We start from the raw sequence: 13702 nt of genomic DNA, 5'->3' as shown, positions 1-13702 counted from the left end.
GAGAGGATATTTTGCAAAATGTTGTCAGTTGACAGGTGAGACAATGCAGAAGGAACTAACCAGAGAATTCAAATTTATGAATCAATACCGCATACTAACTCCAAATATGGTGTAATCAAAACCCTGTTATCAATTACCCTCACAATGAAGGATACTATTACATTAGCTCTTCCTAATTGCTTGCTGTATATTAAAAGTGACATTTTGTGATTTATGCACTGTGTATCCAGATAGTGCTATGTCTCAGAGCTCTGCAATCTCTCATCATTTGGATAATAGGCTTCATTTTTGTTCTTGCTGCTAAAATAAACAATTTCAAGTGTCCTAAAATTATAATCCGTTTGTCAGACATTTGCCCTTTCACTAAACCTCTTAATATTCCATTTGTAGCCTCCTTACATAGAATCATAGAAACCCTACAGTGCAGAAGGAGGCCATTTGGCCCATCGAGTCTGCACCGACCACAATCCCACCCAGGCCCTACCTCCACATATTTTACCCGCTAATCTACACATCCCAGGACTCTAAGGAGCAATTTTTTTAACCTGGCCAATCAACCTAACCCACACATCTTTGGACTGTGGGAGGAAACCGGAGCACCCGGAGGAAACCCACGCAGACACGAGGAGAATGTGCAAACTCCACACAGACAGTGACCCGAGCCGGGAATCGAACCCGGGACCCTGGAGCTGTGAAGCAGCAGTGCTAACCACTGTGCTACCGTGCCGCCCTCTTCCAAATGTGCTTTCAGCAAATTAAGTGATAGTATTTTCAGTCTTATACATAAATTGTAAACAGTTGAGGACTCAGCACCAACAATCCCTGTGGCACACCTCTCATCACATCATAGAATCATAGAAACCCGACAGTACAGAAAGAGGCCATTCGGCCCATCGAGTCTACACCGACCACAATCCCACCCAGGCCCTACCCCCTTATCCCTGCACATTTTACCCACTAATCCCTCTAACCTACGCATCTCAGGACACTGAGGGCAATTTATAGCATGGCCAATCAACCTAACCCGCACATCTTTGGACTGTGGGAGGAAACCGGAGCACCCAGAGGAAACCCACGCAGACACGAGGAGAATGTGCAAATTCCACACAGAATGTGCAAACTCCACACATCCTGCTGACCAGATTATTCCCCAATGATGGCAGTGTTATTTTTGGTTCGCTCACCAATCTTCTATCCAGGCCAATGCATTACACTCTGCACAAAGAGATTTTTAATTTCTGCACTAACCTTTGATATGACGGTTTATCAAATACATCCTGGAAATCTATGTGCAGTACATCCAGTGGCTCTGCTTTGTCCACTGCACATGTGAGTCCTGCAAAGTACTTTGCAATGGTCTCATTCTGTGGTGTAATCATTCTGTCATTCTCTGTTTCCTTCACGTGGAGACTATGAACCATGAATTATTTTCCCATTTAATCCCCCCCCCAGCTTCCACTCTAAAAGAGCCCTTACCTGGTGTTATCCTTCCACTCTCCTGGACATCACTTGTTCGAAACCTCCTAGATTTCTCACTTGCCCCAGTTTTAGTGAAAGGTCATGGAGGTGAAAGATGAGATGTGTTTTCCTGTATACAAACGCTGCCTGACTTCCTGAGTTTTTTTGAGCAGTTTAACCTTTCATTGCAGAGAGCTAGCTGGCTTTGCATGGCAATGAAATGATCTTCAGTGGAGCTTTCCCTCAGCGGTGGCTCGTTAATCCAGGGGTATGATTCACGCTTTGGAGGTTGAAATCTACGAGCTTACGACAGATCCTGGACAAATCATCATTTCGCTATTGCTTCGACTGTCCCTGTTGGCTCAGTCACTGCCTAGCGAGCTCAGTCAGTTCAGCATGAGACTCTTGATCATGGGTTCGAGTCATATGTTGGGCGCTATTGCTTCTAAATCATAGAATCATAGAAACCCTACAGTGCAGAAGGAGGCCATTCGGCCCATCGAGTCTGCACCGACCACAATCCCACCCAAGCCCTACCCCCACATATTTACCCACTAATCCCTCTAACCTACACATCTCAGGACTCTAAGGGGCAATTTTTAACCTGGCCAATCAACCTAACCCGCACATCTTTGGACTGTGGGAGGAAACCGGAGCACCCGGAGGAAACCCACGCAGACACGAGGAGAATGTGCAAACTCCACACAGACAGTGACCCGAGCCGGGAATCGAACCCAGGACCCTGGAGCTGTGAAGCAGCAGTGCTAACCACTGTGCTACCGTGCCGCCAAACTTTGCTGCTTTTCTGGGTGAACTTCAGCTCTCCATTCCTCCGGCAGCGTCAACCCTCAAACTGAGTCTTTCTCCAACCCGCTTTGTTAATGGGCGGCACGGTAGCACAGTGGTTAGCAGTGGTTAGCACTGCTGCTTCACAGCTCCAGGGTCCCGGGTTCGATTCCTGGCTCGGGTCACTGTCTGTGTGGAGTTTGCACATTCTCCTCGTGTCTGCGTGGGTTTCCTCCGGGTGCTCCGGTTTCCTCCCACAGTCCAAAGATGTGTGGGTTAGGTTGATTGGCCAGGTTAAAAATTGTCCCTGAGATGTGTAGTTAGAGGGATTAGCCGGTAAATATGTGGGGGTAGGGCTTGGGTGGGATTGTGGTTGGTGCAGACTCGATGGTCCGAATGGCCTCCTTCTGCACTGTAGGGTTTCTATGTTTCTATGTTAATATCACAGATCCTGATTTCTGAGTGAAAACTGCCTCCACTTCACTGGAAGTCGGAGAGTCTGGTTTAGTGAAAGGTTTTCTTGTCATTGAGCCCGAGATTTGAACCCACATCTGTGAGATATTTGTGTCAGTGGAAACAATAAATCTACCCCATTAACAGCCAGATTTTACCTTGCATCGCCATCTTGATCGCCAGCTCTTTGTAGCCTATTGCTGTCTTTTTTACTGTTGACATCTGACATTTCCATTTCAGACGCAAGTGCGTAATTCTCTCTCATACGATTGCGACAGAACTGGTGTTGACGAGGAAGTAACGCAGATATATTACACAGCAACAAAACTTCATTCCCTGAACGGGAATCGAACCCGAGCCGTGGCGGTGAAAGCATTGAATCCTAACCACCAGGTAAGCGAATGCAAGGTCTTTAAAAGCCTAATTTATCCGGCATGGTAGCACAGTGGTTAGCACTGCTGCTTCACAGCTCCAGGGACCTGGGTTCGATTCCCGGCTTGGGTCACTGTCTGTGTGGAGTTTGCACATTCTCCTCGTGTCTGCGTGGGTTTCCTCCGGGAGCTCCGGTTTCCTCCCACAGTCCAAAGATGCGTGGGTTAGGTTGATTGGCCGTGCTAAAATTGCCCCTTAGGGTAGATTAGCGGGTATATATGTAGGGATATGGGGGTAGGGCCTGGGTGGGACTGTGGTCGGTGTAGACTTGATGGGCCAAATGGCCTCTTTCTGCACTGTAGGGTTTCTATGTTAAACTTCTAACTGTGCTTACCCCAGTCCAACGCCGGCATCTCCACATCAGGGTTTCTATGATCCATGAACCCTCTACCTTTTATTTTTATTTCAAAACTTCCATTCACCAAAACCAAGTTTCTCCTTCAAATTGTCATGTTTAGATCAAACACAAGTGACTGCATCAGGCAATGGAAACAGCGAATCCTGTTACTGGAACATGAAATCGACAGTGAGGTGAACTAGTCCCGCGAGCTGCTCATGTGGTACTTTCAGCTTTCAAAACCCACCAAACTCACCACTGTGGCTTCTGTAAATCTTGCAAGGTAACACAGGGCAGGCATTCATCATGGAGAGCAACTGACACAAGTCATTTACAAGACACTATCATCATAGAAATCATAGAAACCCTACAGCACAGCAAGAGGCCATTCGGCCCATCGAGTCTGCACCGACCACAATCCCACCCAGGCCCTACCCCCACATCCCTATATATTTACCCACTAATCCCTCTAACCTACGCATCCCAGGACACTGAGGGCAATTTTAGCACGGCCAATCAACCTAACCCGCACATCTTTGGACTGTGGGAGGAAACCGGAGCACCTGGAGGAAACCCACGCAGACACGAGGAGAATGTGCAAACTCCGCACAGACATTGACCCAAGCCGGGAATCGAACCCAGGTCCCTGGAGCTGTGAAGCAGCAGTGCTAACCACTGTGCTACCGTGCCGCCCACTTCTCTTGACACTTCTCTTCCTGTTTCTGTCGCTGCCTCTCACCCAGCTCCCTCTGGCTGTCCAGCTTCAGGGTCAATTAGCTGCTTGATACAGACACAGACAGTTGGTGAACCCGAACTTTACCTGGAAAGCAGGGGCAGGGAATGTAAGACACTGGTAACGAGAGGAGATGGCGTTTAGAGTTGACAGTATAAAGAGATGATGTGGAGATGCCGGCGTTGGACTGGGGTAAACACAGTAAGAAGTTTAACAACACCAGGTTAAAGTCCAACAGGTTTATTTGGTAGCAAAAGCCACACAAGCTTTCGGAGCTCTAAGCCCCAGAGCTTAGGGCTCCGAAAGCTTGTGTGGCTTTTGCTACCAAATAAACCTGTTGGACTTTAACCTGGTGTTGTTAAACTTCTTACTGAGTATAAAGAGACACAGATATCACATCTTCCTGATCCTCCCAGTTACTGATTACAGGAATGTTCACAATGCCAATTATCCACTGTCACCCTCTCCTTCCAGCCTTCAGCATGGAGTTAAGTTTCGAAGTGTTTGAAATCTTGCTACAGTTATTCGGGGTTTTGTTGAGACCACATCTGGAATAGTGTGTGCAGTTGGGGTCTCCCCTTTTAGACAGAATAAAAACAAAATAGTGAGGTTGCTGGAAACTGAATCAGAAACAGAAAACGCGGCAAAATCGTAACAGGTATTACAGCATCTGTGGAGAGATTATAAAGTCAACGTTTGGAGTCAGGATGACCCTTCGTCAGAGTAGCTGATACTTTTATGGGAGACGGTACAGTGAAGGTTCACTAGATTCTTCTCTGGGATGAGGACGTTGCCCTGTGATGACAGGTTGACAAAACTGAACTGAAATTCTCTGGACTTTCACACAATGAGAGGAGGTCTCAAGAATACCTACACAATACTGACTGAGTGTAGCACTACTGCCCCATAGCGTCAGCGACTCGGGTTCACTTCAGCCTTCGTGTGACTGTCTGTGTGGAGTTTGCATGTTTTCCCCTTGTCTGTGTGTTTCCTTCCGGGTACTCCGCTTTCCTCCCATAGTCCAAAGGTGTGTGGATTCGGTGGATTGGACATGCTAACTTGCCCCTCAGTGTCAGAGGGATTAGCAAGGTGAATACGTGGCATGATGGGAATATGGTGGAATAGTTGTCTGTGCAGGATTTGGTGTACCGAATGGCCTCCTTCTGTACTGCAGGGATTCTCTGATTCTACGAGTTTGATAGGGTGGATGCTGAGTGTATTTTCTCTGGTCCGGGAATCTAAAACAGCACAATCGGGCGGCACAGTAGCGCAGTGGTTAGCACTGCTGCTTCACAGCTCCAGGGTCCCGGGTTCGATTCGCGGCTTGGGTTACTGTCTGTGTGGAGTTTGCACATTCTCCTCGTGTCTGCGTGGGTTTCCTCCGGGTGCTCCGGTTTCCTCCCACAGTCCAAAGATGTGCGGGTTAGGTTGATTGGCCAGGTTAAAAATTGCCCCTTAGAATCCTGAGATGCATAGGTTAGAGGGATTAACGGGTAAATACGTGGGGGTAGGGCCTGGGTGGGATTGTGGTCGGTGCAGACTCGATGGGCCGAATGGCCTCCTTCTGCACTGTAGGGTTTCTATGATTTCTATGAATCAGAGAATGCGGTGATGATTTAGGACTGAAATGAGGAGAAATTGCTTCACTCAATGAGTAGCGAATCTTCAGAATTCACTACACCAGAGGGTTGTAAATGCTACATCATTGAACACATTTCACTCTGGTTTAGACAGATTTCTGATCCATCCAGCAATGAATGGGAGCAGGAATATGGAATTGGAATAAATGCTCAGCCACAAATTAATGTTTTGATTCTAATAGTTAAGTTTAATGGTATTATGGAAGCATATATATATTAGCATATATATATTTATATTATTATATGCAATATGTTTGAAATCAATAGTCATTGAATAATGTTGGTAACATCAGATAACAGTACAGCTGGTAACACTTGAGAGCTTTTTTTATTGACGCCCAGGGGTTCATTGTCAACCTGCAACTATTCGCCTATGAATGACGATGCGGAGAGAACATTAAAAGCTCCGTCCCTGGGTGGTTTCGAACCACCAACCTTTTGGTTAAACCATAGAAACCATAGAAACCCTACAGTGCAGAAGGAGGCCATTCGGCCCATCGAGTCTGCACCGACCACAATCCCACCCAAGCCCTACCCCCACATATTTACCCGCTAATCCCTCTAACCTACACACCCCAGGACTCTAAGGGGCAATTTTTTAACCTGGCCAATCAACCTAACCCGCACATCTTTGGACTGTGGGAGGAAACCGGAGCACCCGGAGGAAACCCACGCAGACACGAGGAGAATGTGCAAACTCCACACAGACAGCGACCCGAGCCGGGAATCGAACCCGGGACCCTGGAGCTGTGAAGCAGCAGTGCTAACCACTGTGCTACCGTGCCGCCCTAACAGCCGAACGCACTGACCAATTGCACCAGAGAGACTGAGACAGTAGCTATTAAAGATATTCTAAACCAGGGTGTCAATGACCACAAATCTATTTCTGCAAAACCTGTTCCAGAACGACAGCATGACCGCACTGTTTACAATTCTTCAAAAGGCTAGTCTGCTTCGAAAGGCTAGACATGGCACAAATCAATTCCAGCCTCCCAGACTACCTGGGGATCCACTACAGTTTGCCTATTGCGCAACAGGTCCACAACAGATGCCATCTCCCTGGCCCTGCACTCAATCCTGGAACACCTAGATAACAAGGACATCTGTGTCAGACTCCTATTTATTGACTCCAGCTCAGCCTTCAACAGCATTACTCCCACGAAACTCATCTCCAAACTCCGTGGCCTGGGCTTCAGCACCTCCTTCTGTGACTGGATCCTGTGATTCCTAACACAATCAGTAAGGATGGGCAACAACACCTCCTCCACGATCATCCTCAACACCGGTGCCCCACAAGGCTGTGTTCTCAGCCCCCTACTATATTCTTTATACACCTGTTGCTGCACCTGCCACACAGTCTGTTTAACCCTTATACAGTGGACAACAAATTGCAAATAGACTTCTTGTTAGTACAATAATATTCATTTACACATAATTAATAATCACCCACCCAATCAACAATAAGTTATCTTATAGAATATCCAAGTTCGAGTCCAATACTAGACCTTGACTTAACTTTTGCGTGACTGGCGAGTACCCAGGCAGATATTGGCTTTCATCTGTGTGCTGGTCTCTGCGTAGTCTAGCCCTTTGGTCTGGTCTGATACTCTGGCTCTGGTCTTCCTTCCTTCTTGGGTGGGGTGGCTCTCCTCTTGCTGGTGGTGGTCACCATTCTTGTCACTCATTGGAGAAGAGAGAGTTTCTTCTGTTGTGCAGCACCCTTTATACCTCATTGGTTTCCGCACCCTTTTGGCCATTGCCAATCAATCGATCAGGACTTGATCGATGGGGTCCAATCCAGGTGGTGCTACCCTGATCGCTGGGTGTGTGCCTAACTGTTGCGTGGACCTGCAGAGTTTCACTGGCTGTCTTGTCTGGAGACAATACACATCTTTTTAGCCTGTCTTGATGCTCTCTCCACTCACATTGTTTCGTTTCTTAAAGACTTGATTAGTTGTAAGTATTCGCATTCCAACCATTATTCATGTAAATTGAGTCTGTGTCTTTATAAACTCTGTTTGTGAACAGAATTCCCACTCACCTGAAGAAGGGGCTAAGAGCTCCGAAAGCTTGTGTGGCTTTTGCTGCCAAATAAACCTGTTGGACTTTAACCTGGTGTTGTTAAACTTCTTACTATGTGCCTAACAGCCATGTCTGTAGGTGTTGGAGGCACGTAGGTCAAATATCTCCCTCCCAAATAAGCGATTACGGTGCCCTTATGTCTGGTAAACAACCCAGTTTGGCCAGAAAATGTCCTTTGTCGTGGAGATGGCCGATATCCTGTGTATTCATAGAATCCCTACAGTGCAGAAGGAGGCCATTCGGCCCATCGAGTCTGCACCGACCACAATCCCACCCAGGCCCTACCCTGAGTATTGCAGCTCCTGTTTCTCTCTGGCCAATTTCTTTTGTGGCTGCAGCCGTCTGTTTCAGTGCTTGTCCAATTATCCCAGCATGCTCTTGCAAACCACCATCTTAGGTGGCCCGTTTGTCCACAGTCCCTTCTGTTGATCCTGAACACGAAGCATGATGGATCACGGATCCACGACTAATATCAGTCGGGAATTCCCCAGTCACTGAACAGTCAAGTAAGGGTCAGGCATTGGCATGCAAATTAATAACACATCCCCACAATATATTTACATTCCAGAAGCTACACACAGCAAACATTCTACAGATACAACCAACCGCATGTTCTAAAACACCATCGTTACCATAAGCCAATTACAAAGAAAACATTCAACAGACATCACAATAAAGTATTCACGAATCCAGAGTACATTTCGATATTAGGATTTCCAACTGTCCACTAGTGCAAATCGCAAACAGGCAGGTTTCCTATAAACATTGCTCTATTGAAATAGAGGGGACAGTGATTCGAGGGTGACCCCTGTGTTCTGCTTCTAGGTGACCCTCTTCTTCCATCGGCTGAATTAGAAATCATAGAAATCATAGAAACCCTACAGTGCAGAAGGAGGCCATTCGGCCCATCGAGTCTGCACCGACCACAATCCCACCCAGGCCCTACCCCCACATATTTACCCACTAATCTACACATCCCAGGACTCTAAGGGGCAATTTTTAACCTGGCCAATCAACCTAACCTGCACATCTTTGGACTGTGGGAGGAAACCGGAGTACCCAGAGGAAACCCACGCAGACACGAGGAGAATGTGCAAACTCCACACAGACAGTGACCCGAGCCGGGAATCGAACCCGGGACCCTGGAGCTGTGAAGCAGCAGTGCTAACCACTGTGCTACCGTGCCGCCCATTGGACTGTGAGGGTGATGAAATACACCAGGGTGAATAAAATCAGTAACACCACCAGCTGTGACATTATGCAAACGAATGGGTGGATTTGGACGTTTGAGCCCCAGCCCCAAAGATCATTCCACCACGAGGTGGCCTTAATTTCTTTAATTTTCCTTTTCACCTCTGGGGTCTGCTGTATTACTTTGGCAATGGTCCTGTGGGCTGTAGCCAACTTTATCCGAATTTGGTTCAACTGCTCCGGTAGGGGTTTTAGGCTTGTGTCATATTTCTCATGGTACTCCCCTGAGGTCTGTTGGAGCTCGTAGTGGCGTTTAAATCTACCCTCTCCCTCTTGAGAATGTCTATTAGTTGAATAAGACCCACCCTGGCTGGTATGTCTGGTTTGATGCAGAATGTAGTGTCAGTAATGTTACAATGTGTCGCGCCATACTGCTATTGTTTCAGGGAGGTGGTGAGACAGTATCTCCCTGCTCCCTTGTAAGCCACCCGAGTTATGTCGGAGTCCAGGCTACGAGCTTCTACTGAGCAATTTAGGCGAGTGTTTGTTCTGAAGCCACACAGTGCATGCTCATTTAAGTAAACTGGGTACAGGCATGCGATTATTTCGTCAGTTTGCTGACATCTGTCCAGAGTAGTGCCTATGAGTCTCCCTTCTTTGTCCACTGCGTGCGGTAAAGTGCCGTCGTGCCCTATCCAGATATCCTCATGGATAGTCCCGATATTTTCCACTTCAAAGACCCTCAGTCCGACCCGATCGTCATTGATTATGGGGAGCCCTAATATCATTCCCAGAGCTTTCCCTGGAGTCCCTTTGCATTGAACCAGACTTTGGTCAACTGCTGCATCTGGCAGCCAGATAACTTTGGGTGTTTCTTACCCGTAAATAGGTGTTCCATCTGTTTGTCACTAATCCCAAGACAGAATCTGTCCACTGTGTACCTTGCTCTAGGTTTTCCCTTCGCTGCTCTATCATCCCTGTCCATATGCACTACAGAAAGTCCGGTTCTGTGTTCAACACCAATTCGTGGTGGATGTTATCAGACAGGTTTTTTCCCTGTGTGCTTTAGTATCAATCCGTTCTGTGGTCCGGGGGTGGCTTCAGGACAAATAGAGCGGGATGATTTTGGGGTTGGCTTCAGCCCATTTCCTATTCATTCAAGGCAAAGATCCCCTCTATGAGTGCCCCGGGGCACCACTGCCCGAGCTCTAGTCCTTGTCCTGGGCTGTGAGCCAGACAACCAATTTCGGGGCACCCATTATTTGAAAATCCCCACCAATCCCCTGCTACGGTGACACTCAGACAATATTCAGCTGAACTGCCATTTGGTTTCTTTGTATATCAGCCGCTGGTTGTTACACCCAAACATTATACTCTTGCACCCATAATACACCATCCTCACATTTCCCCCGCGTCAGGTGAGGGCAAACCATAAATAGCCGGGATACAAAACGTTCATCTTGCTTGGGGTGTCCTGCGTGATCATCCTGACGATGAGTCCGGTGAGATAGATCCTAAGTTGCATCTTCTGCCGTCGTCCTGAGGAGATCAATGTAATTTCTGCTGTTATTGCGTCTAATATTTGACGTATATGCATGTGTTTACTATCCATGCACCCCTCCCCCTTTTTTTTGAACACTATTGATAGTGGTATGGTCAGGAAGACCCGGGTATATCGATTGTCACTTGCGTTTGTTGTATTATCTTCCAATTGTGAACCACTGCCGAGCAAGGGCGGCACGGTAGCACAGTGGTTAGCACTGCTGCTTCACAGCTCCAGGGTCCCGGGTTCGATTCCCGGCTCGGGTCACTGTCTGTGTGGAGTTTGCACATTCTCCTCGTGTCTGCGTGGGTTTCCTCCGGTTTCCTCCCGCAGTCCAAAGATGTGTGGGTTAGGTTGATTGGCCAGGTTAAAAATTGTCCCTTAGAGTCCTGGGATGCATAGGTTAGAGGGATTAGCGGGTAAATATGTGGGGGTAGGGCCTGGGTGGGATTGTGGTCGGTGCAGACTCGATGGGCCGAATGGCCTCCTTCTGCACTGTAGGGTTTCTATGAAGACTTCTCTATGAAATGTTTGTTCAGATCGATAAATGTACGAGTTGTGGAGTGATCGGAAAAGAGCTTGTTTAAACTGGCCTGCAAAATCAAGGCGGCCTGTTTTATTTTAGCAGAAGTCACCATTGGCCCGAGGGATTCGAATAGCATTGGAGTCAATCTGTAATGACCTGAAGAGGATGGCATCGGTATGTCTTGCGAGATATGGGTCAGATAAGGTGTCCATTCCATGAATGAGTTCGAAGGCAGAACGAATTTAAAATTTAGCACAAGTGCCTCTTGGAATTTAAAATGTAGCACAGTTGCCTTAACAATTTTAAAATTTAGCACAGTCACCTCGATGATTATAAAATTTGGCACAGTTGCCTTGATGATTTGTCTTAACTAAAGAAAGGTGACCAAAGAGCATGGAGCAGGACTGTGTAGGTAATCCGGTTAATCATACTAGGATTATACATAGAAATACATAGAAACCCGACAGTGCAGAAGGAGGCCATTCGGCCCATCGAGTCTGCACCGACCACAATCCCACCCAGGCCCTACCCCCACATATTTACCCGCTAACTACGCATCTCAGGGACAATTTTTAACCTGGCCAATCAGCCTAACCCGCACATCTTTGGACTGTGGGAGGAAACCGGAGCACCCGGAGGAAACCCACGCAGACACGAGGAGAATGTGCAAACTCCACACAGACAGTGACCCGAGCCGGGAATCGAACCCGGGATCCTGGAGCTGTGAAGCAGCAGTGCTAACCACTGTGCTACCGTGCCGCCCCTTATACAGGTGGCATGGAAATGAATTGGTTGCATTTAACTGTGGACATTTTAATGTCGATCGGTCATGATGGACCTGCAGGTTGAGGGATTCGTAAGTGGGTGTTTCCATCAGAGATTCTTGTACCTTGCATTGGTCTGCATTGTAGGCTGAATTTCATCATTTGGAGCACCTTAGATTTTGTCATTCAGCATTTCCGTGAACAAATTGCCGAACAGAGACTCATTCTCTGAATCATTTGTCTCATGGGGCTCCATCATTATATCCTCACCTGACCTCCATACCTGTGCCTGTTCGGTAGACTGCACTGTGGGGTCTGTGTTCGGATCTGGGTCCTTTATCCTCATCTCCCATTCTAATCAATCTGTGTGTCTGGTCCCTTACCCAGGTGGGGGATGCAGCATCGGGTGTCCCCATCAAAATAACCCGGTGTCGTTTAGTCAGGGCCTCACTGTTGGGTCTGGGGCTGTTAAGGTTTATGTTTATGGGAGAATCCTTAATGCTATGAGGGCCCGATATCTAGCGACTCCAGTCCAAAGATGTGCGGGTTAGGTTGATTGGCCATGCTAAAATTGCCCCTTAGTGTCCTGGGATTCGTAGATTAGAGGGATCATAGAAACCCTACAGTACAGAAAGAGGCCATTCGGCCCATCGAGTCTGCACCAACCACTATCCCACCCAGGCCCTACCCCCATATCCCTACATATTTTACCCGCTAATCCCTCTAATCTACGCATCCCAGGACACTAAGGGGCAATTTTAGCATGGCCAATCAACCTAACCCGCACATCTTTGGACTGCGGGAGGAAACCGGAGCACCCGGAGGAAACCCACGCAGACACGAGGAGAATGTGCAAACTCCACACAGACAGTGACCCCGAGCCGGGATTCGAACCCAGGTCCCTGGAGCTGTGAAGCAGCGGTGCTAACCACTGTGCTTTATCCCAACCACTGGGATTAGTGGGTAAAATATGTAGGGATATGGGGGTAGGGCCTGGGTGGGATTGTGGTTGGTGCAGACTCGATGGGCCGAATGGCCTCTTTCTGTACTATATGGTTTCTATGATTTCTATGACTCGCGCCAGTCCTCTAGGGTGCGCAAGACTCCTGTTATGTCTGGGTTGATCAGTACCCCTAGGAACACTTCAGATGTGGACGAGGTGCTGGGCTGCAGTGTGGTAGGGGTAACGGTCTGGTTTGAACCTGAAAGTGGATGAGAAAGTGTCCAGGGAAATACATTTCCTGGGTGAGGCCATTCTGGTCGCCGAGTGTCATCCTCCCCTATCTCTAATGAGAGATGGTGGAAGTGATTATTCTGAGTCCCGTAAGCTTTCAGTTAATTGATGTTGAACCAACCAACTTTCCCATTGGCGACCAGGACCTTACATCCTAAGGGTCTGGGTTTCTATTATTTTGTCGGTGATGGCGTGCGGACCTGCATATGGGCGGCACGGTAGCACAGTGGTTAGCACTGCCGCTTCACAGCTCCAGGGTCCCGGGTTCGATTCCCGGCTCGGGTCACTGTCTGTGTGGAGTTTGCACATTCTCCTCGTGTCTGCGTGGGTTTCCTCCGGGCGCTCCGGTTTCCTCCCACAGTCCAAAGGTGTGCGGGTTAGGTTGATTGGCCAGGTTAAAAATTGTCCCTTAGAGTCCTGGGATGTGTAGGTCAGAGGGATTAGTGGGTAAAATATGTGGGAGTAGAGCCTGAGTGGGATTGTGGTCGGTGCAGACTCGATGGGCCGAATGGCCTTCTGCACT

At 48.0% G+C, this 13702-nt stretch overlaps 1 protein-coding gene across 1 annotated transcript in view; it reads right to left on the bottom strand.

The window, feature by feature from the left end:
• Nucleotides 1–236: 236 nt before the first annotated feature.
• LOC144480932 (uncharacterized) overlaps nucleotides 237–13702 on the bottom strand; it is a 28052-nt gene continuing 14586 nt past the window's right edge. Inside the window, exons 3-4 of the mRNA XM_078200556.1 lie at nucleotides 2856–2977; nucleotides 237–300 (exon numbers count right to left, since the gene is read on the bottom strand). Of these exons, the coding sequence (XP_078056682.1) occupies nucleotides 237–300; nucleotides 2856–2977 (186 nt within the window). The remainder of the gene's footprint in view (nucleotides 301–2855; nucleotides 2978–13702) is intronic.

The sequence above is a fragment of the Mustelus asterias genome, chromosome 30, assembly GCF_964213995.1.
Source record: "Mustelus asterias chromosome 30, sMusAst1.hap1.1, whole genome shotgun sequence".
Lineage (NCBI taxonomy): Eukaryota > Metazoa > Chordata > Chondrichthyes > Carcharhiniformes > Triakidae > Mustelus > Mustelus asterias.
This window is presented reverse-complemented; position numbering and strand designations above follow the sequence as displayed.